The sequence below is a fragment of the Chelon labrosus genome (assembly GCF_963514085.1).
Source record: "Chelon labrosus genome assembly, chromosome: 14".
Classification (NCBI taxonomy): Eukaryota; Metazoa; Chordata; class Actinopteri; order Mugiliformes; family Mugilidae; genus Chelon; species Chelon labrosus.
Genome location: NC_140347.1, coordinates 26,426,093 through 26,451,661, shown reverse-complemented (window position 1 = coordinate 26,451,661; position 25,569 = coordinate 26,426,093). Strand labels below are relative to the sequence as shown.

Below are 25,569 nucleotides of genomic sequence, written 5' to 3'. Positions count from 1 at the left end.
CACAATGACAGTTTTAATTTATGCTAATATAACCAGGATGATTATTAGATTCACTCGCACAGGAAAATCTGTTCATGTTTTTGTGCTGAATTCTAGTGCAATCACATGCTCCTCAGACGGATGGGAAGCTCGACTAACATTAGTGTGTTCATGTTCATGTGTCACATCTGAAGGTGGAAACAACATGGACGCTACAGACAATATTGTATTTCTTTTGTGTTTTGAGCATTTTAACAACAACTATATATTCTCAGATGGGAATATCTGTTTCCGGATAATCCCATCTGAGAATTTTTTTTTTTTTTTAATATTCCCACATCACATGAACTCACAATTCATCTTAGATAAGCTTCCATCTTCTAATTTGCACTGTTGAGGAGACAAAGAACCAGAGTATCCAAAAAGAAGGAAGCTTGTGTAATTAGTCAGCTACTTGTATTAAACTATAAGCAGCACCACAATAGATTATAGCTGTAATGATATATTCCTTGAATAAAAAAAAGTGTGAACTCATCGCGCCATAAGCAACAATAAGCTAAAACATTTGCTAACTGACCTGAGGGAGTTAATTAACTGAACAAAATGGTCAACAAATATAAACAATAAAAAACAAAAAGCAGGAGTGAAGAGAACAACAGAGCCTTACGGGGTATTTTTTACTTACTAGTGCGAGCTCAATAACTAGCACGTCGGCTGCAGGTGTTTGCTCACTAGCTGTGAAAGTATCAATATATAGCTTAGCTTCTAAAACCAAGAACATTGCAGAGAATGCAGATTAATTTAGCTGTACCACACAATATAGAAACGCTGCATCAGATATTTAGCCTGGAAGCCAGACAAACAATTATTTATTTATTTTTTGTGGCAAAACGTTAGTCTGGAACAGCTCTGTTGGGACCTGATTATGCTCTGGCAAAGATCTGCAAAGCCAATCAAATTGTTTGGTGATGGACAACAAAGTAACAGCGATGTACAGTCGTTCTGCAATTGGAACAGCACTGTATATAATGATGAACGCAAAATGCTCTCTGGGTATTTGGCTGTACTAAGTCCACACAAGCTATTTGCATTGGACATTTTGGAAGGGTTTCCTATATTCACAGCACGTTTCAGTACTGTAGTGTACATCTTACACACATATAACATCACACTAAAGCATTTTCTTAAGCCAAGGACCCCATGAACAAACCTGTGACGTTCAGGTGCATTGTAAACACAATACAATTGCAGAAAAGTAATTAACGTATATTAACTCCATCTTGTAGATAGGAGACCAAACCAATGTTCTCAAGTCAAACTGTAGTGTACTGTGCTGGAAATACCTCAGTGTGCCATGACAGTGTCTATGTATGTTGCCAACAGAAGTGACAAACCAACACACCCACAACTCTGCAACTTTTATTAGAACTGAACTGCAAAGCGCTTTCTACTAGTAGCTTGAACATACAGGCGGCTATACACAGTATGTGAGGCCTCACAGTAGGAGGTATATTACCTACATCCAAGGTGCACGGAGGAGGGAAAGAAATATGACGTGGTCAAAACTTAAGGCTTGATATGAGGACCCAGGAAGTCAGTGACCTGACTGTCACACAAATACACATTAGTCAAATGGCACGTGACCTGGACTGATGTGTGCTCTTGTACCACACACATAAACACAGCAGTCTCAGTTTGCCTTCAGCTTGCCCCGCCGCCGACCTTACATCTGAAACCACACTCAGTGACACACACCATTCACAGCCATACACAGAGTGATTTATGCCTCACAATCACTTTGAGGATCTCAATCTGCATTTTTAATGGGGGGGGGGGGGGGGGGCTGGTGGGTGCCTGGTAATCTAAAATAACTTGTTGAGTGTTTGTAAAAAGCACAACCCAATCATTTTTCCAGTCTCATTACTCAAGGAGAGAGCTGGAACAATGCAAGCATGACTTTCCATAGAAATGATTTGGACCTTGAGATATTAAGTATGCAAAACTGTTTTTTTTTTGTTACTTGTGAACAAACTTTTCAATAGAACTGAACTCCATCTAAATTATTGCCAGAGCTGTTCTAACTGTGTTTAAGCTAAAGTACAGAACTGGTGTGCTCAAAGCAATGAACCTTTCTTTCTTTGCTCTTGAGGGAAACTAAGAAAGTAAGTTTGTGTAAGGATAAAGTGCAGGTGTCACAGAGATTTACTGTGTATTTACTATAGAATCAGTCTGTTGACACACTTAGATTGAGTGTTTAAGCGTCTAAACTTGTTTAAGCTTTCTGTCATTGGAAAGGTCCACTGCAAGGAAGCCTCTGGTAGCCGTAGGGAGCTAGTCGCGCAATGAAAGGGATTTTAAAACAAATTTGAATATGCACTCTAGCTGTTAATATGTAGTTTTTATTACTGGGTTGGGGAAGGATTTATAAAAAAAAAACTTAGGATTATGGTTCACTCTTGACTCACTGTGGGGACCTCTGTTGAAAAGTTCAGGAGCCACATTAGGTAAGACCCAGGAACCACAAGAAATGGGAAACACACTGCATTCTTCTCTCTACACCCCTCCTTTCTCTTCCCTCTATATGACCCATATTTCTACTCTGCTCAATCATTACTTCTTTTCCTTCTTTCTTCCTCATTACACCCTTCTTCCACTGTATACCTCCCTGCCTCCCTGTTCCCATCTGCTGCAGCTTTATTTAACCATCCTTCCATCCTCCCATCATTCCATTTCTTCTCTGGACCTTGCCTGGTGCTCATTTATTTATCTTTCCCTCCCTATGCGTCCCTCGTTCCCTTACTCCCTCCACCTATCCCACTTTTTTGCCACATCCTCACTTGTCCTTCGCTGCCTTCCTCTCTCCTTTAGTCTCACATCATCACCGCTGGCACTCAGGTTTCCACAGCAACACACAATCACAAAATCACACATGGACAGACTGCAGCATCACCTTTAAACATCGCACAAATACATGCAGGCAGGCAGACGCTTGACACTGTAATCAACCCCGCACATGCAGGCTCGCACACAAACATCACTGCTCTACTCCTATTGTGTGTGTGTCTCCCAATACACACTAACTCCACACACTCAGATGTAATCACGGTGAGTGCTGAGAGTGCAGTGCAGAGGTGTGAGAGTTCTAAATGCTACTGCCTGCCATCAATCATAAAATCCTTTCTGGGGATTGGACAGCTGACAGTGTCGGCATTACGCACCGTCTCCCTTTATTTCAATCAATCATGTCCTCCACTGCAAAAGGCCTACAGATTGCCAAATGATATTGGCTTGCTTTCATCAGACTCAGTGAATGATTATGTCGGATTCAAGGAGAGAGATTGTCTTTGTGTCCGAGTTTGTTCACATCATGAGTTTTCATGTCTTTCAGTAAAACTTTTGCTGGCCAGAAGTGCATCAACGTGGGCAATATAATAACTCCCGCACACTGGTAGACGTGCATCGTGATATGATTTTTTCACAAGTATAAAACTAATTTTAAATGCCAAGCCGCAAAGTGCACCTGCCACTGTAGGCAATGTCTCTGAATAAACACAGACAGCAGTACAGACAAAGCGTTGTCTCTTGGTTCGGTTTGAAAAACTGAATGTATAACTATGAGCTGACTCAACGCGGCAACACTTGTAGCCAGAGGCGGCAACACGACCAACCTCTTCTATCGCCCCGAAACAAAACACAAACGAGAGTGTGAGGGACGTTTAAGAAAGCGCCAACACACCTACCTCCAGAAAAGGTGATAAGGGGAAAAAAAAGCACAATGCCATCATCGTCTCCAGACTAGCTGCTGCCTCCACGATAAGAAATGGCAGGAGGAAAGAGGCATTTATATGTATAATTTGAAAAGCTTTGAATTTAATTATACGGCTTCCTGGAAATGTAAACCTAAATGCAACTACAGCATCTGAAGTGCTTGTTTTGGTTTGCAAATAAAGCAAAGCATATATAAATTGTAAAACTCATCATACGTGCCAAATTTGACAAGATACAGTCCACCGCTACTGAGAGTTGAAGAATTTCTCTTGGATCCACACAAATCTACTTTGATTTTTGTGAACAGAATCTCCCCCAAGACAGAAGAAAAATGTTGTACTGGTGGTTTAATGTATATTTATGTTATGCCCATAGAATAAAGTGTCACGTCCATCACAGAGAAATAACTGTTGGACGACAATTTTTAGATTAATATCGCTGGCTTTTTGCCAATAGTGTGAACACAGGATATGAAGCCTATCACTTCAAATCAAGACTAAATACCAATTCACAAACATATGTATCCTGTTTTCACTCTGACTATATTCTAAAACATCTAACCAGATGTAAATATTTTATTTTTAAAGCTCTGTCACTGTTAGCTAGCTAGCTTCCATGTTGTGTTTCCCAACCTGCAGCCTGTAGGCCGTGGCCAATGTCATTCAGCGCCTCTTCATCAAGGCTCTTATCCTACACATGGACCACAAATCCACCATCTTAGACTGCAGCTGCCAACGGTATTCCTTCATCTGCTCACCCAGAGCCACTGAAAATGGAAGGCTACGCCAACAAGAACCAGCACCAAATGGAGAACTGGTACGTGTGTTGCTACACCAAAGCCGCAGAGCATAATGACAACACCACACTAGTCCACCCTAGATGAGACAGCTGACTACCATCGCCAGCTTTAGTCCAACATGCTGGAGTCGGAGTCACTCAGGGGACTAGCAGCAGAGGTCACAGAATGACACAGAGGACCTGAACAACAGCAACCTGGCTGACTGGTCAGCAGGTAGAGCAACATAAGACTGGACGGGGCGGGCAGTGGACAGGAGAAGTGAATAACATTGAGCATCTTGTGACAATGCAATGTTCTGCACACAAAAAGGCTTTAGGAACAACTCAAAAAACATGAAGAACAGCACCAGGTGTTGACCTGGCCAAATTCACTAGATCCCGAACTGATCAAGAACAGTATCTATGGGATGCACTGGAACAAGCCTGATCCACAGAGGCCCCTCCTCTCAAGCCATGGGACCCAACGGCCTTTGCTATGTGAAATAAAGATCATCCACCCCTATCGAGAGACGATTTCTTCTTGGATGTGCACATATCTCGTAGGTGACTGTTTCAATCCCCAAAGCAGAGAGGTGAAGGGTGAGTAGTTTACAACACTGTTAACTGATGCAGTTTGGGACAAAAATATGAAGCTATGTCTGTTTTCTAAAGGCAGCCATCTTTAGGGTAGAGCTCAGTGGATGGACGTTTCGTACTAACACACAACATAAAAGGCGTGGTTACCTAGCATTTTTTAGCAACACTTAGACAACACTCCTAGAACCAGATACTTTAAAGTTAATTAAACCATGAGTGAGTTTTATAAACAACCAATGCTTAGAAGTGCTCCAAGTGCCAGTCACTTAACACTATCTATGTAGAAAATGAATGAAACTTTTATTTCCAGAGACTGAATGCACAAAATAACTCCTCACACTTCACAGCTCAATAACCGTTGTGCTCTCTCTGGCAAAGCTAGATGTGGCACGAGGCTGTTGTATCAATGTGAAAAGTCTGAGGACAGGGAGATGGGTGGGCATGAGGCACTCTGACAAGTGAGACTGTCTAAAATGGTCATGTGAGTCATATTTCATTTGCTCTATACATAATACGGACTCCCTGCATACACACACGTACACGCTGAACATCACTGCCACCACAATGTCTCCTACACTCAAAAACATACCGTGCTTCTATTTTTGTGAGACGTGAATGTAGTTTGGCTGATACGCTGATACGGAGCCCAGGCTGAAAGCTGACACTGTATCCATATCTCGCTTTAGCTGCCGTATTCAAAAATACAAGAGATTGCCGGATCTGATTACTGTGTCTGCGTGTGTTTGTGTATGTGTGAGTATGACAGTGAGAGCAGAGAGAGAAGAAAAAAAATCCAGGGCTGGAGATGTTATATGTGTGTCTATGGGAGAGGGAGATAAGAGTGGAGCCAAACCAGAGGGCAGGTGTGTAAGGTAATAAGACTAAATCAATTCATACTGAGGGAGAGAACGAGGACAGGAAGGGGAGAGGGGAAGAGGACATGAGTGAGGGATGAGCGATGGAGGAAAAAATGATTACAGGTAAAGATGAAAGTGTAACACTGAGCTCTTTCTGCTCTCACGCATCGCCCGATACCTTCTCAATTCCTTAAAGGGATTCAAAACTGAAACAAAACTCGTCTTCAATGGTGCCTTCAGGGACCATGAGAGGAGACGAGGGTTCTCTGACTTCCAATAACAAGACATAGAACAAGGCTGGATCTGCATGTCTGTGTGTGTATACGGATGTGTGCCTTGCATGTCAATGCACTTTCGATTGTGTGTGTGTTTGAGGGAACAAAGAGCCAAGTAATATATTTATAGATCAAAATAATGGCAGCTTTTGGAGACGTGACAGAAGACCTTGGCAGGCAGCCGTGAAAATGTGACCCATCGCAGATAAGAGAGCTTCTGTCACAACATAACTCGGTGCCGCTGTGTTTCCATGCTACCAAGGCACAGAGGCTAACAAGTACCAGGGCTGGAAAATGATGTGCTTAATCTTCTGTTTTCAAAACACAAATGCGCTTGTCAAAAAGAAAGCGATCTTCATGCCCGATATCCGAGTTATCCATAAACATTAGAAACAGAACTCCAACTTGAAAGAAAGGGGGATTTTGTTTTCTGAGTCCTGTATTTGGTGTGCTAATTAAATGAGGGACAAGATTAAACAATTATATAATGAATCTACAAGTAAAATAATAAAATAATCAAGAGTTTCATTTGTTGTATCATTAAATCCTTAAATTCTTTGATCGCCATTCTGCGCTTATTCCTGCCAATTTTATAACAGACTATTTCATCAATTACAAGTTGGAGAATACCTAAAAATACCTGTTTTCGCAAGTCTCTCTCTGTGAACACTCCTGCAAACACATCAACCAGACTATGAGCCAGCAGACCAAAAGTGTTGGAAATAACCCGTCAAAGCATTTCATAATTTATTTTGTAGTCCCACTTGAGGCTCTTTTTGGCCTAATTATTACAAGCACACTTGTACAGCTGGGCCCTCACTAGGCCAGATGCACTGAAGATCTTGATTTTTGGGGGCATTCTGGCCCAGAAACATGTGACATTCATGCCTGGAAAGAAAGTTATAGGGAGGTATAAGGCGAAGATTAACCGTGCAATGTGACAAGAATTCTAAAATTCTCACAATAACTGAAGTGATCTTATTTTTTCGTAAAGTAATAGCCTAATGATTCATCCTGTTGCCTTAAGCCCTTTCCACATACAGATCAATCGCTCGTCACCCATCACTTTGTAGTTGACAGTTGATCACTAGACAACCCTCCTGCAAGTGTATGGACAGAACTCGCTCTTCTAGCCATCACTGATCTCTGAGAGAAAATACAGTCAATGACAACAACGCTCCATCTGGCTTCCCCCGGCGCTTGAAGCCCGCCATCAGTATGGTGACTTTGGTGTCAGGAACCAAAGTTGTGTTTCCACAAGACAGTGTTTCCTTGGGGAACTCATCGTCATATGTCAATCAACTGTATCGGTCCCACTGGTTGTCGTCTCGATCACAGAGACGCAAGAAACTCTCTGAATCGCATTGAAATTCAATCCCTGCTGTTCCCTTCTTGAGCGTGTGCCCCTTAAGATCTTGTCAACAACAGTAGATGCACGTGGTGGCAGAAGTATTGCATAGTTTTGACAGGTATTCACTTCATTTGCTTTAAGACAAATTTCAAACTGATTTATTTGTAGAGGAACAGAACAATGTGGATCACTACAGAGCTCCTATTGATGCCAGAGTAGGAACGGATCAGACTGCAAACGGTTTCCTCTTCTATCAACAGACACACATAGAAGGAGTCAGGTTTCAGATTGCCGATGTGCATCGAACATCTGAGCCTGAGTCAATATTGTCCAAGTGATGGTAATCATTAGCAGATAAATCAATTAAGGTCACACCTACCGTTCAGGCAATAACCTTTGGTCTTCTCCAGCCCATTAAGGACCAATAACCTTTGGTCTTCTCCAGCCCATTAAGGACCAATAACCTTTGGTCTTCTCCAGCCCATTAAGGACCAATAACCTTTGGTCTCGGTTTTTAACAACATCCACTTTTTCTGACTGTCAGTCAGTAACATCAAGCAAAAATAAAGACGCAATATAACACGAGAGACTTTTGAGAGAGATGGGGGTGAGCATCATGTGATAGAAGGAAACATCTGAAAACCCAGTAGGCCTCTTTCACTTCTGCTTAGTAGTACTTTATCACATTCATCTGTAAATACATTTTAAGGGATGATTTTCTCTGAAATTATTTGATGTGGATCTGACTCCCAGCTCTGTTCAAGATGTCTGTCTGGATAAAAATCCCCTAAGGACGAGGATACAGCTAAATGCCACTGGAGTAAAAAGACCGCAAATGTCATTTTCAATAACAAGCTTGCGTACTCGTATAATAAAATCTCATAAAGCAGCATTGTCAAAACCACCCGTGCGATTATAAATGCCAGAGTCCTACGTAAAACAGAATTATAATAATAGCTCTCACAGCCACAAGGAGATGGGCCTCCCGAGAAGAGTGACAGAGTCATTTCAGCATGTGTCTCAAAACGCAACATGTTTCAGTTCGACAGAGAAACCCCTCTAGAGGTCACGGTTATTATGACAGGAGCAAAGGAGGAAGTCAGGTGATGTTATCACACAGCCAACCAGTCTGCATGGGGAGGAGGTCGGGGCTGAGAGATGGGTTGAAAAAACGCAAATGGGTAAGCTCTGGTGATGGCACTCTTAGTCAGTGGTGGAACGTGACCAAGTCAAGTACCTGAATATTTTCTGGTTTCTTTATTTATTTAAAGATGGAAATATGTGTTTTTTACCTTTATCCATTTAGTTACTTATTTCGTAGTTTCAAATTAATAATACAAAATAAAAATATGAACTCAGTATAATGTGCAAGCCATCTATCAGAAAATATTACTATTATTATTATTTTACCAATGCCGAATGCAAAAGACACAACCTGTTACAGAACAGGGACAAGTTGTCCCCCGCTTTCACAGTGATATTCAGTTTGAACTGCTTGGCAGACACATGAATGTCCTCTATTGGCCTCTAATGGTTTCTTTTATTTTTTATTTTTTGGCTTTAATATGCTCCAGAGTTGCTCTGTCTTCTGTCGGCACATCACAATATTCGCTCCACTGTTACAAACTCTGCAGTCTCTGCCATCAGTGGCCATTGCTGAAAACTTTGCAGCGTTAAATGGCCTGTTCATCCATTAATCATCTGTTCATCCATATATCTTGGGTATCCATCCATCATCGATCCATCCTCTCTTGTTATCTTCTGCCCCTCCCCTGCCTCCTCAACTCATCTCCCCCTGCCCTCTCTACATTCATTCATCCAAATCTCAATCCCCCCTTCGCAATATCGATCCACAGTCAGACGCTCATCTATCCACTATGAATATATCTATCTAGCACCCCCCCCCCCCCCCCCCCCCCCCGTGCCCCCCTCCCTTGGCTCCTTATCCCAGTCGAAGGGCTTCTACAGCAAGGCTTAACACGCTCCACTACCTCCGCTGTCCCTGTATGAGAACACACACACACACACACACACACCCAGACAAACGCACACACACAAAGGCAGTCCCTACAGGATGCAGGACGTAAAGACACACAGACATCGTTTTCACAGCTCCCTGAGCAACTCAAATGGCCCGGGAGAGACTGTGCAGAGCAGCGAAAGGGAGAATAAAAGAGAGCGAGCTTGAGAGAAAGACTGAGAAAAATTACAAAGCAACAAGGGCAACAATGGTGCAGAGAAAGAGAAATATGGTGGAACAGCATGAGGAACCAACGGAATTAAAGGCAGTGGTAACTGTAGACAATATGACGATTCGAAATAATCTCTTGTATCTCATTTTTCTTGCTTTTTCAGCTAAATATAAGGCACTGGTAACTTTACACTTCTTTCTGCACTGAGCAACTTTCCCAGCCTCCCAAAAATTATTTAGACAACAAAGTATCACTGTTGTCCTGAAAATATGGTTGTTTTTTCTCCAGATAGGAGGTGCTCATCTGACACCAGTCGTATCGCCATCTCATAATTATGCGTAATGAAGCTTGAGGCATTGCTTCGCAGTTGCTCACAATTAGAACTCGAGCTCTCCTTTGATGTAATAAGATCAAAACGACTGCGCAGGCGGAATATCAGCATTCACGGCAACAACAATAGCAACAACTGCATCAACAGGATGTGAGTTCTCGGAGAACAATAGCAGTGTTTCACCTTGAGGGGTAAATAACAACACAGGAGCAGCAACCGACGGAGAGTCAGCACCGCAGCGGTTTGGAGTGCACTGGAATAAAAGAGAAAGGAAAGCAAGAGTCTGTCGGCCTTCTACGTCTTCCCCGTCCGTCTGCGTCCGTGTGTAAATATTGAGGCAGCAGCATTTGAGCAAACACCCATCCCGGCTCATCCGTCAGCGGTGGTCACGCACAAGGTCAGCTCCCAGCACCGTCGATACACATCTTAGCGGATCAGCGGGCACACGCGCGCACGGTGTGATACGGCCCGCTCAATCCAGTACATGACCTTTGCAGCGTGTCGTCGCCTCACTTTCCTCTCACTCTCCGCTGTGTTGAGTGTCGATATGAAACCGGCGGCGATTGCCAAAGATGGGGTCAGGGCTCGGGAGCATGATGCAGGAAGATTGAAATTGGCCACCAGATTGCTCCGAAGAAACAAGCGATCGAATGCAACTGGCTGCAGGAGGTTTGTCAGTGTCCTCCGTTGAAGTGATTTAAGAAGATGATGACTGAAAAATTTAGATCTATACAAATGCTCTATTAGGAAATGCTTTCAAGGATTCAAAACACAAACACCCATGGAGTACAGTTGTTTTTCTCATGCTATGATTGCTGAAGACAAACTCTAGATAAATGTTATTACATTTCTAACCTAGTCCTAACCTTGTGCTCTGAGTCATGAGCCACTATGAAGTTGGCCTTGCGTTGCATTAACTTTGATTCATTTCCTCTTTCATTCTTGCATCATAGATGAATAACAAGTGCCACTGTTGCAGAGGAGAAACTTCTTGCAGTCAAGATGTGTGTACCGGGAGAAGCAGTGGACACTAATGACTTGCAAGTCGCAATTAGGGAGATTTGTCACATTCATTTCCTCCGCAGACAATAAGGGGTGACTCACAGCATTTCTTGGATGAACTTAAAACTCTCCTAGTTGAATCATTATTAGAAAATATAGACTCTAATTGTATTAGAAATGATCTCAGTTTAAAAAATTAATGCCAAAATGTATTACAGAAAATGTGTCAGGTAAAATTCTGTCACATGGCGGTCAAAAGCTAAAGACCAGATCTTATGGTAGAAAAAGCACAAACGTTAGTAATAATGGTAATAATGGCAATGTTCTGAGTCCTGCCGTTTCCAGCAGACACCAGCACACACCTTCATGTCAATCATGAGAAACAAATAATTTGTAGATTCGTTGTCAAACTGTTACTTTGATTGTGCCGTCAATTGCAAACACTGTGTTTGTCCAATGAAAAATCTAATTTTGATAGTCGAGAAAGCCGCAGTTTGTCGTGTTTAATTTTGTGTGAAGCCATCTCACACAATAAATTTCACCAACGGCTGATACGACACATTTCATCTCGTTCATAAAAGAGGTGAAAATTACGGTCTGTCTGCCTTGATCTTCTCTCGGTAGCTGGTAGAGCGAGAAAGCAGGGATGATGTCAGTGACTTTTGGGCATGCAGACATTTTAAAAAACAGTTTTATGCCTCATATGTAAATTGACTTCACTGTCGCCACTGACTACTTTTTTTTCTCAAATAAGGTCCCTTGGTGGTCCCGTGGAAGGAGCAGAACCTCTCTTTTCAAACATCGAATAAGACGTGACTGCGTAATAGTGAGCCAGCATGGACATCACCAGGTCACTGTAACTGAAGCAATATAGACGTAATTCAGCCACTATCAATGTTACTGCCTAGATTTGTGATTTGAATGCTGTGACTAGGAATAGGTTTCATTTTTGACCTCTGAACCAACCTTTTTCCACTCCACATTTTTTTATTCGAGAAGAAGAGTGTAAAGAAGAAGTAGCCGACATTTAGTTTATAGCTAATGTAGCTGGTCAACATGACAGACATTACAGACGGCAGTAGGAGTTAAAGGGAAACATTTCACTATTCTCTGGTGAGTGATCTCTATAGCTGATGTACTATAATCAGCCTGTACCACCGCTGTACACTGCCTTTGAAGTATTATTACTAAAAACTGTTTGTTTTCTCACCAAACTAACATTAGACATCTTTGAGTGGGTGTCATTTCAGTTGCTTTCAAAAACTGAAAGATAAAAAGATTATTTCACAATGGATTCCAAGGATTCCAATTTGGCAAGCGAATTCACTACTGGATGTGAATTCAACAAAATGCTTTCACACAAAGGTAAACTGTCTTCAGTCAAAAATGGTGTGTCTTCCGAAAAGATACAGGCTGAAGTTCTAAAGTCCAAGATTCTGCAATGTGTTTTGCTCACATTTGAAAATCGTTTAAAATTGCTCCACCTCAGAGTTGCAGCTCTGACTGTCTTCCTTGCCATAGCAACAGTAGAGAATTCAATACCGACAGGTAGTTCTAACAGCCGTTCAGCAAAACTGACGGAAAACACATGGTTTCTCGGGAAAGATGATAAACATCTAAACCGCTGCCATAACACACACCTATAATGGGCAATTTTACAAAGTAATATTTATGATATAAGAGGAAAACATGGGATGGGGATAAATAATTAAACTCCGCAAATCTTTCACAGCAAATGTTCAAGTATTTAATCATGTTGAGTTTGTAATCGGAGACTGTGGCAAGAAGTAACACCGTCTCTGTTGGATTTTGTGCTACATTTTAGTGTAGTGCCCCATGTACATGCACAAGAAAGGTCTATACAGAGGATTTGAGCTTCACTTTATAGATGTGATTTCACAATATGCGTGTCAGTATCACTGATACAACAGAACAAATAATCCAACTGTGTATGGGTTCAATTTAAAGCCTCCACTGAGCTATGGAGGACTATAGATTGAGTCAGCTTTTCTAACTCCAACAAAGACTCACTCTTTACTGATTCCACTCTTCCACAGCTTCACAGAATGTTTTATGATGTCAGTGTGAGTTGACACAGTATCATGGTTTTGCACCCTTTCTGCGAGGCTCCAAATGCTTTTACAAGACGTGCTACGATCTCCACCGGGAGAAGAGCTCGTGTTGTTTTTACAATAAAAACATCTCGGGTGGAAAATTGCTGTTTATGGAGAAGGCTTTCCAGAGAAAAAAGTGAAACAGTGGTGCTGCAGTGCGGCTGCTGCTGGTGACGAAATATTTTGGAAATGGTTTACTCCAAGTGGCGCTTCAGCTTTGGACCAAACAAGGACAGAATCTTTCATTATGGTCAAGCCAAAGTGTGTCAAAATATAGTGGAGCGCTCATCGTCCAAAGGTCTATCACAGCATTGCAGATGTTGTCTTTTGTGTTCTGTTTAAAATTCAACACAATAAAGACTTTCTACAAAGACAAACAAGTCGGCAGAGTCCCTGGCATTTGCTCTAGGGTTGGCAATGTTGGTCTGACAGCAATCTGGGAACCCATCGGCTACTGCCAGTCATTGTTTACAGCAACTTCAGATGTGAGAATGGAGTAGGCATGCGGTCGACATCTCCAGCAAGACTGATTCACAAGTAGCCAGTTTACATGGAATGCAAATAGACTACAGAAAGTTTCCAGTACCAATGTACACTAATTTAACAATATTAGACTGATTGCTATGAGATCTTTTACAGACATTCTTGCATGCAACCAATGGTGATCCATTAAATTTACCTTTAGTCAGTGTTGGCATCATTTTTCCAACTGTGAGCGTAGACTTGAGTTTTGCACAATCTGAAGGGAAACAACAACGTTCCCCGCATTCAGGAAAAAAAAGAAAAAAAAACTTTACAATAGCTGTCAGCCGACGTGCAATTTACGGCATACAGCATGGCTGGTGCAGCTGACAGAGGAGCCACCTCCGGCACCGCAGAATCAACTGATTGAACTAGTTCACTATTATCTGTATGAACCGAACTTTGAACTAGTTCTTGTTTAGTGTGAGGTTGCACAACACTGCCTTTAGTGCCACCATGAGTTAAACTACATTAATCTGGTTCATACATTTATGTTCCAGCCAAAATACATTGGATTAACTCTGGTGATCCTTTAATCTGTATTATCAGCACAAAGTAAAGTAGACTTAAACCATAAATTGACACCAAATACATCCAAAAGTAATGATCTCATCAGATCTGGTACTACTTTCTTTTCTGAACTAATTAATAAATCGTAACATTCTAGTAAGGTGGTTAATATTTTAATTGTTAAACATCAGTGCGTTAGAATTGCTTGCTTGTTGTTGTTAGCATTTAGCTCAAAGCAGAGTGGTGCCCTGGTCACTAACATGACTGTAAACCTTTACTCTTGAGGAACCCACACCAATTTCTACAGACCTGACAGGCTCGGTTTCATAGTATTGTGTTGTTTCAGCAGATCAGAAAACACTCAAGCAAAAAGCCCATTGTAAGGAAAAAGCACACTGAATTACGGATGACTACACTCCATCCAAGGCCTCGGAGATCAGCTGGTTAAATTTGACAAGAAGCTCTGTCATCTCAAGGTGTTTCGGGATGCAATTTGTCATGAGTCATGAGGCATCAGCAGTCAAACATCAAGGTAGCATAAAATGCACCTCACTACACATTTTCCATTTTCAAGAGTTTTTCCAAACTCGATGTATTGACTGAATTCGAAGACTCCAGGCTGTGTAGAATTACGTGGTCTTCTGTGACAGCTTTTTGATAGACTTCTTGGGCTGATGGATTTTTTTCTCAGCAATACTGTACATTTACAACCAAACACACAGGGAAGATTTTCCCCTTGAAAATCATTTGCTTCACATTTATCACAACTTCAGAGATTCCAGATGTTAAAACTTTAATTTTGACAGCTTCAGTTGACAGCCTCAATTAAATTACACGTTGCATAGAAGAACAGCTGGGATGGGTTTGTAAATGATCTTGAACTATTTTATTTTGGAATTTAATTAGTTGAGATTGGTAAAAACTCAATGCAATGCATTGACACCTGTAGACCAGCACTTCTAGACACACCTTTTTGTTCTTGATGAGTTTCAGACATTCTCCACCACCCTGCTTATGAATCCATGAGTGGCTACCAACAGCAGTGCTTGTCCTGCCATTTAGACCTGTTAGTTTAGCCAGGGTTATTCAAATAATTGGGAATTGTGGCCAGCTCATGAAACTGAGGCAAACTAAGGGGCCAGAGAATATAGGTAGTCACGGTAAGAAATAGTCTGTGTCTCTTAGTCTGTAAACGGCTTTTGCACTAGCGCGAACGGCAAACAGAGACTTTGACTGGTCACGTGCGGTCTCGACTTAAACGTGTGCATACCACTTCTATCCATATGTAATAACGACACTACACTGTAAGGCCCAGTACAAAATTCCTCAGGGGCCAGACCCGGCCCGGGGTCCGCCAATTGAATAGCCCGGGTTTTAGCAATGATTTTGTGTGTGAAACATGTGGCTATGAAATAAATTAGCATTTGTGGATGCAAGAAAGCACAAAGGCCAAAAATCAATGCTGAGAACTTAGAAAGAGAGAAGTAGTTTCATTCTGTGTCGGTGTCCTCAATTATCGGAAGCAGAAGTAACAACTGAGTAATTAAAAATATCTGTTAGCTTGAGCCGGGCTGATCTATTGTCTGACCTAAGATAATGTGCATCACAGCACAGTGCACAGTGCTCTGAAACCTCTTAGTGAGGTTGACTGTCAATAGCCTTGTAATTATTTTGGGAGAATTCCGCCACTGCAGTGATAATTCCTGCAGCAGTAATTTTACCTCTGGACCACTACAAAAAAAATAACAGTTTCCTGGTACAGGCTGATTGGCCCTTTGCAGAAATAAATAAAGCTTATTCAGTCGGATGATGGCGATGTGCTGGTCTCAACATGACTTCAGTGGACACACTTGGACACACTTACACAAAACTATAACTAACCACTCACAAGACTCCCAGGTACATAAACTGCACAGTCATGTTATGGCAAATACAACTAGCAGGTCTCTCAAGAATAAGACACTGTATAATTATCAATTGTTTCAGACTTCCTGCTACTGCAATCACAAAACTGTCTGGAATGTGTTATTTATTTAACCTTTTTTTGTCCTCCTGGGTCAAAAGTGACCTGGTCTGTTTGACTATTTATAAAGCCTAAAATAAAATGTATTACCAAATTCTGTGTTTCACATTTTTAGCAAATATTTTCTCAACCAATTACAATATATTGTACACTTCTTTTCGGAATCCATGGACAATAGACCACATTTATATCAAATTATGTGATAAAGAAATATTTGAGACTTTTCTTTTGCTGAGAGTGCCAATTGTTTTTGCCTGGGATGCACCTTTAGCCTTGTTAGCATGCAATATGTAGGCTAGGTATATTATATTGGATTACAGCATCATGCATTTTGTTTTAAAATGACTCCTCTGGCAACATGAAAAAGCCAGTTGAAGTTTTACCAAAGTCACTGAGTTTTAGCGTTGTCATTAACTCAAGTTTGCTAGGTACAGCGCAAAAGGTTAGCCGTGACCACCACATTGTCATCATGGTTAGCTAACCATGGCTCATAAAATCAGCCAACAACAGTAGCAATGACCGTTTTAAAGTTTTAAAAGAATGAGCTAATATTAGCCTTAGCATTTACTTACATTAGCTAGCTAGTTAAGGCTGATCAAATTAACTAGCTACAGCCGTATGCCAGCTGATGTTTCAACAAAATCACTGAGTTCCAGCAATCGAAATCAGCATTCAAAAGTAAGCCAACTATGGCTCACAAATCAGCTTGTGACAGTAGTAATGTCAGCTAAAGTTTTAACAAATTCAGTGACTTTTAACACTAGCATTAATTTCAGTAAGCTAGTTACAGCTGTTAGCTGAAGTTTTAGTTTAATAAATGCAGCTTGGACTGACCTACAAGGTATGAGGTCCAGTGAGATTTGACATCATAAAACTACCTCACAAGGACCAATAGGTGCAGGACTCAAGTCAGTGTCCAGTCAAGATATAATGGCTCTAAGAGACAGAAAAAGAGTGGAGGACCAGGTAGATGAAGAAATCAAAATGGTCAGAAAGGCATACTCAGAGAAGGTGGGCATATATAAAAGATTGAGACCTGGGGCGAGAGAGACTGACAAATTAGAGACTGTGAGAAAGAAAGCGTGACAGAAAATCTATAGACTGAGACCTGAGATTGTGTGTAGTCCTTGTTGAAAGCAGTGTTGTACATAAAGAATAAGAAAGCATTTTTATCTCACAGAGTTACTGCAATAAGGAAGGCCTTAAAGATTATTGCCAGAAAGCAGGAGCTCAATTTGCTTTCAAATCAAGCCACTCTCACAGTGGATCTGCTTTAAAATGCCAAAAAACCAACAGCGTCAGATGGATGCATATTGCAAAATCACTGTGACAGAATATCGCTAATAAAATGATATGGGAGTTAAGATGGAATCAGGCTGAGTGGGATAACCTTTTAGCAAAACTGCAATGCCGAAGTTAAATTGACAATTTAAACCAATCTGCACAGCAATTCTACAGAAGTTATGAAACCAGTGTCACCGGGAAATGGTTTCTATTATATTTTAAATCGTGTAAATTGATGTTTGCCACCTAGATAACTTTTAACCGTGTTTCTGGAAAATCCAACATATCACCTTTGATTTATCTGTGTTATTTTTTCCAAATATGCATTGTATGGGTATTGACTTCTGGGTTTAAAGAGCTGCACAGTCACTGCTTCGCAATCAGGTGACACGCGTGGCACACATGCAGAGATACCGTTTCTGCATTCATGTCGCAGCTTCCAAGAGGTAAATTATTCATTACGTCCCTCAGTGGTGGAAATGTCAGAGGAATGTGCTGACAACAATAAGTCACTTATAGCCTATGGGCACTTTAAGATATGCAAATTTTAAGAAATTTAGGTTATCACCTAGATGTTTCAGGAAATAGGTGTGATTTGCAGGTGAATTTATCATTTTTTTACCTGTTACAGACAAACATGTGATAGTCTACTCCACCTACGATGTTTTGTATTTGATCAATTATACAATCTTTTTCTATTGGATTATGAATTATTATCTCACTATAATTGTGCACTACACTGAATTACAGGGCTATAATTTTACTCCATTCACTCTGTTCAATTAACGTACACACCAGCAATATAATTAACGTTCCATCAACATTCACACCCACCAGCCATCAGCCCGAGCTCGACTGAATCAGCCGACGGTGGGAGGCCACGCTTGTGGTCCTGTTACCTTTCACGCCATTGGATGATTTAGTCATCTCTTTTTGTGACAGCAGCTTGTGGGTGCTGTGGACTGATATAGAAACAAGGACCCCAACCATCGCCACTGACTGTGAGTCACCAGTAGCATGACATGTATCTGAGTATTTGTCTGTGTAGGTGTGCGCGCAGACGTGTTGGTAAAAACGGCATCTGGTCTTTTTTCTCTGTTTTGAATCATCCTCTTTTAATTGTCTCTGTTTTGCACACAACACAAACTAGTGTTGAGAGCAATTGTAATTAAAATACCTTTTTTTTGCTTCTTTTTACTGGAAACGAGAAGGTACTCTTCTGTTTGTAAGATAATTAAGATAAATTGTTTTTCTAATGGTACAGGACTATTTCTTGGCCAGGCGCAGTGACTTATTGGAGTCTGCTGTTGTTTTCCAACAACTCACGCTGACAGGAAGCTGCTTTGCCTGGCTAAAAAATAGTAGTGACTAAAACAAACAAGACATAAAGTGTTAATTGGTCAGCTTAAGAGGGGTGATTTGCAACATTTGGACAAAGCAGTCAAAGCTAACAGGCTGCTGGCTTTAACTTCCCATTAACCGATACAAGAGTCTTCATCTAAGTTTTGGCAAGAGAGAAAATAAAAGCAATATTTTCAAAATAAATCTCTTAAAACCTTGTTAATCTGCCAAAATGCACTCTTACTTCCAGATTAGCAAAGTTTTCACTACAAACAAACTGTAACACATCCCTTAATACAACACCACATCACATTAACACAGTACTTAAGCCTATACTTCAAAGTTTCCTAATGAATCTGAGACATTTTAGTTGAGAATCCACCTTTCAGGCTTTCAAATAAATCTGAAACAATTAGACAATTTATATTAACTGAATCAGTTAATTGACAGAAACTACAACGGCAGCCATGACAACCAGTCATTTTTAAGTTAAAAGGCCAAACAGTCTCTCTTTCCAGGTTTGCAGCTGTGAGGATTTAGTCCTTGTTTTTCTCTTTTTCTGAAGGTGCTTTCATACCTATATTTCAGCTTCAGTTAATACAATACTGTTGCAATGTTGCATTCGACCTTGGTTTGGTCCATACTCACAAAGCAATCAAGACAAGGTTCTGACATGCTCTCGACACAAAGCACTTGCAAACAGTTTTGTGATTGGGCATAATTTTGCAGATTATTTGGGTATCTGGAAATCAGGAAATAATTGCGTCAAAAATGGAGCATTTACCAGTGTTCTGTATATGAACAACATGTTCAGTCTGATCAAGCAGCTGTGCGTAGGAAACAATGTTTTAATGTATGTGCTTTGAAGACGCTCTGCTGCTTTCAGACACCACCGAAAGAAAAGATGTACTCTGGAGGCGTAACAGTAGGATAACACAACTATAGCCCTGTACATACAGGATGGGTTTAAAAAAAATAGGTTTTCTGATTCAAATCAATCTTTATTTGAAAGATCCGTTATGGAATCATAAGATCCTCTGACAAATTGTTTCAATACATGCCATTTATTGCATCCTTGCAGTGGCAGTCTCTGGTTTGAAAGTATAACGACAGAGAAGAGCTACACAAAAGCAAAGTGATATGCAAGATGTGAAACTAGAGGGAAAATATAGAAATGCCACAAATCTCTGGAAGCAATGGCATTAGCTTTGTGAAAATCTGAGCAAAACTAAGAAAGTGGTTTCAAAACTGAAATAGCTATAAACGAATTGATAGTAAATCAAAGTGCATTGAACTATATGTTGTGCAACAGAGTTGTGGTTGCAACACGGATATGTTTCAAGTTGTAGAGTGAATAGGCACAGATTGAATGTGTGCGGTAAATTCAATAAACTAACTATCCTATTAGATAGAAATAATTAATTCTGTTGTCTTTGTATTTGAGAAAGAGCAGATAACAACAGGAGGCATAAAACAACCTATTTACCCAACAGTTTCTTTTCACAAGCTTAAAAATAGTAGTCATATCAGTCTGTGGGTACCGTGTGTTCACAGGGGAGCAATTGCAAGTTGTCTGACTGTCTACCCAGCCTCAGCCCGGCTGATTGGTCCGGACTGTGATTGCTGTGTGTGTGTGTGGGGGGGGGGGGGGGCTCCAGGTTTTGGAACTAGGTATGAAAGCATCCTCAGACAAAATGAGCAATATAAAGATATCACCAAGGGTTTTCTGGCATTCCACAGCTTAAATGATCCAGTTACTCATTGAGGCTATCACTGGTAAATTAACTGACCCTACTTTTACATTTTACATTGTGCCCACAAGCTAGCAGAGATTCACCTGGTGGGGAGTGATTACACTTGGCACATGCTGACGTCAGCTGTGAAGAAGACATAACTCCAACCTGGATCATTGAAGTCTGCTCAGCTATAGTGACATCAGCCCTTAGCAATTAACCCAGCTAATGAAGCAGGAGAAAAACTGCTGTTAAGTTACATAAGACATCAGTTCCACTACATAAGGCACACTGACCAACATTGTTTTCTACTCCGCGAGGTCACCTATTAGGTGGAGGCTCACATAGCAAAAACAATTACTTACAAGCAGGGGGTCGAAAGATAGAGTAAAAGGTTGTCTTTTAATTTGTGGTCGATGAGGTTGCTTTTAACAAAGAGGACTGTGGGAAGTGTGGTTTCTGGTAGGTGGCTGCAGCAATGCCAGGACTTCAGTTGGAGTAAAAAATACCTTCACACCTTCAAATATACATCCCTTACAGAGTGGAGAACTGCTGCCTTTTTTCTGTGAAGATGTGGATTTTGGCATCAGGAGACTTTTGTCTGAATGGCTGCGACTGTAACAGAGCTAACTGTGCATGGCCAAGCTGTAACATACAGTCGTGTCAGACCTCCAGCTCAGCTAGCGGTGGTATCAGCTGCCTTAGCTATTACAACAGTTAACAGAGCAAAACATGTTGTTGACTATGGCATAGCATTAGTTCCACTGCATTAGACACAATGACTATCTCCGTGACAGCATCTCATTCACAAGTATACACACGAACACACTCACACACACGCTCGCGAGGAAATACACAGCATCTCCATTTACAGCCCAGTGGTGTGTTTCATGTATGTACGCCACATGTGGCAATCTCTCTGGCATTCTGCTGTAGCCATGTTGGCTCACCCAGCTGTCTTTCTGCTGTCGTTTTTTTCATTGAAAAGCAATGCCCTGTTTCACCACACAATGGCCCTTTTACACACACTCATACAGCAAGAGTCATACACATAATGCAATATGGTAAATAAGTCGCTTTTTCCCCACACTTCCACTTAGTTTGAATGCACTTCATGGTGTCTGTACCAGTGTCCTATTCAACATGACAATAAGTCTTCAGTCTGTGTACATGCCTGCTTACGCTGAGAATGCTACATGCAAGCATTTTTTTTCCCAAGTTTATGCATGTGTGCACAATGTCCCATTCTGTATCACAGCATGCCATGACAAAAACTCCAGTGTAAGACCCACGAGCAGTAGCATTTCACTCATCTGCACTGTTTAAATATATGCAGGATTTACTTTGTGATGAGTGGTATCACTTTGCCTAAACCTCCCTACTCCGCTTCTGGCTGAGGTACTGATTTCCTTCATTTCCCAGGGTAGCCCACGGAGGATCTTGGCTGGAATTATTGCTCCACTGTAGCAGTTAGTATTGCGGATACTGTGTAAAGTAATAATGCCCCTTTGGGTTAGCGTGTTGCCAAGGTAGGGGGTTTAATAATGATAGCGTCTGTAACAGCAAGTACACAACTTTTTAACTACTGGGAAATGCTAAAATTCTGAAAACATGTCAGTATTTGCTCGAGGTACAATACGATACAATATGTAGATCTGTGACAGCATGTGCAGGTGCCAAGGCAGGTATATAGTTTTGAGTTGGAAGATCAATGATAAGCTGCAGACAACCAAAAGCTAAAGTGTCACAGAACGTTGGGAGGAAATACCTCAAACAAACAGCCTATATGTCGTCTACATGTCGTCAAAAACACTGAAATATTGTTATTTGTGATTTGCTGGCATCTCTTGTAGCAGTGCTCCACGCACACAACACACAAGTCTAAGGTGATCTTAGGCGAATGCAGCGACAGCTATTTAAAATTCAGAATATTCCATATATAATGTGTGGGTGTATGGCCAATCATCAAAGTTTAGTTCTTTGAAGTTAAGCGCCCCGAAGTGGGTGGCACTGATTTTCCACTCAGCTGCCTTTAAACCACAGAAGAAGAAGAAGAAGAAGGGGGAGCAACAAGAGAAAGTCATTAAAAAAGCAATAATCAAACCTCAAGACTGTGAAAAAGGAAGAGAAAATAGCGATAGAAATGTGACATTTCTATCACTTTCAACCAGGTGTCTTTATCCAGATGAATAGAAACGATTATGCAAAATGATTACAGTCAGTTCAAATAATTTCCATCAGGCAAGTATGTAAGAACTGTGACAGGCCCAGTGTGCAGAATAGGTTTTCTCTTTTTCTAAGGGAGTTTTTTTTGTGTTTTGAATTCTTCTGTGTAAGAAAATGTTTTAGAAATGTTTCAGAACAAAAAGTAAATCACAAACTAGAAATTCTTGGCGCCACAGCTGCCCTGAAAAAAAGTCTTGACCCATCAGCAGGTCACCTACTTGAGGCCAACTAGTTTTTTTAATATATCAATCTTGTGTGCCTTGGGTTAATTTTCCAATAAACATGCAAAACTTACAAGAATGTACTAATGAAAACATTTGGGCTGCCACTCGCACACCCTGCTATGCATGCCCACATACACACCTACAGACCTACCTCTTCTCTGGCATCGGTTTCCACTGACACAAACGATGATGGGAGAGAGAGGGGTGCACTGAGAGACAGAACGGCTTGAGTTTCTATCTGCTCCTTTCTTCCTCTCTGTCCACACATTCACCCCCATATGTCACATGTGCTTGCCCCATAAATCCATCCATCTGCCATCCCCCCATTTTTCTCCCGTGCTTCCATCAATCTGTCAATGATCTATATGGACTCTTAATACAGTGTTAGAGCACCCACCAGCAGCCATTCATCTGTTCAGTCCCACCCCCTATCCGTCAAACTGTCCCTCAGACTACATTGTACCTTGTAGTGACCTTTCACGCACCTATTAACTTCTGAAATGTGACCTTTGAGTAATCCATCTTTCCCCCTACCCAACCTTCTTGTCTTTTTCCTGACTTTATCTGAGCTCTTACAAGAAGAAAAAAAACAACAACAACTTGTCTTTCTCCTGATTGATCTGCCCGTTTAGACGACCCCTTACAGGAACAATAGCAACCTTAGGACTTACCAGCTGCATGCCACAGATGAAGGCCAAGGTGCACCTGCCACTACAGCACCCCATGATGTCCTCCTCCTCCTGCTCGTCTCCAGCGGGTCCACGTGGAGCAGGAACTCTGAAATCCACAACAACCTCCCCCTGAGGGCCGTCTGGCTGGCCGGCAGCCCAGGTAAGAAGCGCTCGCCGCCCGGCCTCAGAGAACGGAGAACGGCCTCTGCGCGCCCTGGAAGCTCTGGGGACTAAAAAAGGCGGCTATGCCTCATTCAGAAGTTCAGCCTGAAACGGTCACCTGGATTTCCGGCACGCATGGGGTCAAAGACAGATGGTGGGGCCTCGGGGAGGGTTCACAATTTGTCCTTTATGTATCCACACAGCTGGATGGTGTGCCTTTCCAATCCTCTGCAAGTGAAGGCAGTCTAGTATCCTGGTAAATCAGCTGGTGTGGTGCATTTTAGCCGATGATCAACGGATGATTTCTAATAATGTGTGACTCTAATAAAACTGGAAGCCCTCCTGCCTCAATAGAAGGTGACTGTCAAGTAATCACCTGCTGGACTAGTAAGTCCGATCGACGATCTCGTCGATTAGTCGCATCCTTATCAACGCTGAAGACACAGACAGTAGCCACTTACACTGGAGATGAGAAAAAAAACAAAAAAACAGCAAAGTCTGTGAGATTAGATGGATATATTCCAAGATTAAATCTCTCCTTTAATAATCCGATTAAACGCCACTTTCATGTGTCTGACTGAAGCAGCCTAATTTGTTTTAGGGTGGAGAAAACAAGTGAAAGTGGTCCCTGCCTCTGTTCACAGGCGAGCCCCTGTCTTCTTCTCTCCTCTCAGGGGAAGTACCGGACATGTAGCGGCAACATCCTTCACCAAACACCGCGTCTTTCTTTTTTCTTTAAATCTCGTTTTAGCGCCTCTTGTCCACTGTCTCACTTCTTCTCCTTCTTTTATCCGAATGTTGTGTCTCATCCGCTGAGAAAACGGTAATTAAAAAGATGCTGCTTGTTGTTGTGATATGTCAATAGCCGCTGGAAGCTGGTTTCGGTGGCTCTCCTGGCAAATGAGTCCTCCGGTTCACGTCTCCATCAGGGGTCCGCAACACAGATGCCGTTTTGTCAGCCCCAGTCAGTCAGTCAGTCAGTCAGTCAGTCGGTTCCCTCGCTGCCTTCTCCGTTAACACATTTCTACACTGTTAAAAAGAAAAGGGGGAAAAAAAAAAAAAAAACATGAGAGCATGTCCAAATATCGGACAGAGAGGAGGGACAGAGGGGAAATTTCAGGTCGAGGTAAGTCTCCAAACGTGGCCCACGAAAGGCGACATGAGCGAAATAGCGGCCAAGTTTAGTTTGTCGTCTCGGGGTTGTCTTCAAGGAGTGAAAAGGGGAGACAATGGGAACCGGGATGGACCAACGGACCGAGAGAGACAGCCGCGAGGAGCGTCTCCCGCCTGCCACCTGTCAAGTCAAACACCTCCCCGCCATGCAGCAATTCCGGAAGGGATTTTCAAAATAAGAGTGCTTAAAACGGGATTGTTGTGTTGTCTTGGGGTGTGTGGAGGAGATTTCAGGTGGAAAATAAGAAATCAGAACAGTCTGGTTTTTCTGTGTGTTTAATTCAGCATCTGGAGATGGGCTCGCAGTACAGACACAGTGTAGATGTGTTTTATACTTCTTATCTGCTGGAGGTCACATTGTTCTTCCCCGTTTCAGCTGCCGGTCTAACCTCGAGACACAGACGCCGAAAGACCACAACAACACTACAGAACATATCACATACACCTCAATAGACAT

General features: G+C 41.7%; 1 protein-coding gene across 2 annotated transcripts in view; it reads right to left on the bottom strand.

Annotated features, from left to right (window-relative positions):
• Window positions 1-23,831, bottom strand: part of nkain2 (sodium/potassium transporting ATPase interacting 2) — a gene marked incomplete at both ends in the record, with an annotated part of 77,676 nt that extends 53,845 nt beyond the window's left edge. For both annotated transcript variants that reach the window (XM_084559783.1, XM_084559784.1), the window contains one exon: window positions 23,778-23,831. In XM_084559783.1, the coding sequence (XP_084415909.1) occupies window positions 23,778-23,831 (54 nt within the window). The remainder of the gene's footprint in view (window positions 1-23,777) is intronic.
• Window positions 23,832-25,569: the final 1,738 nt, after the last annotated feature.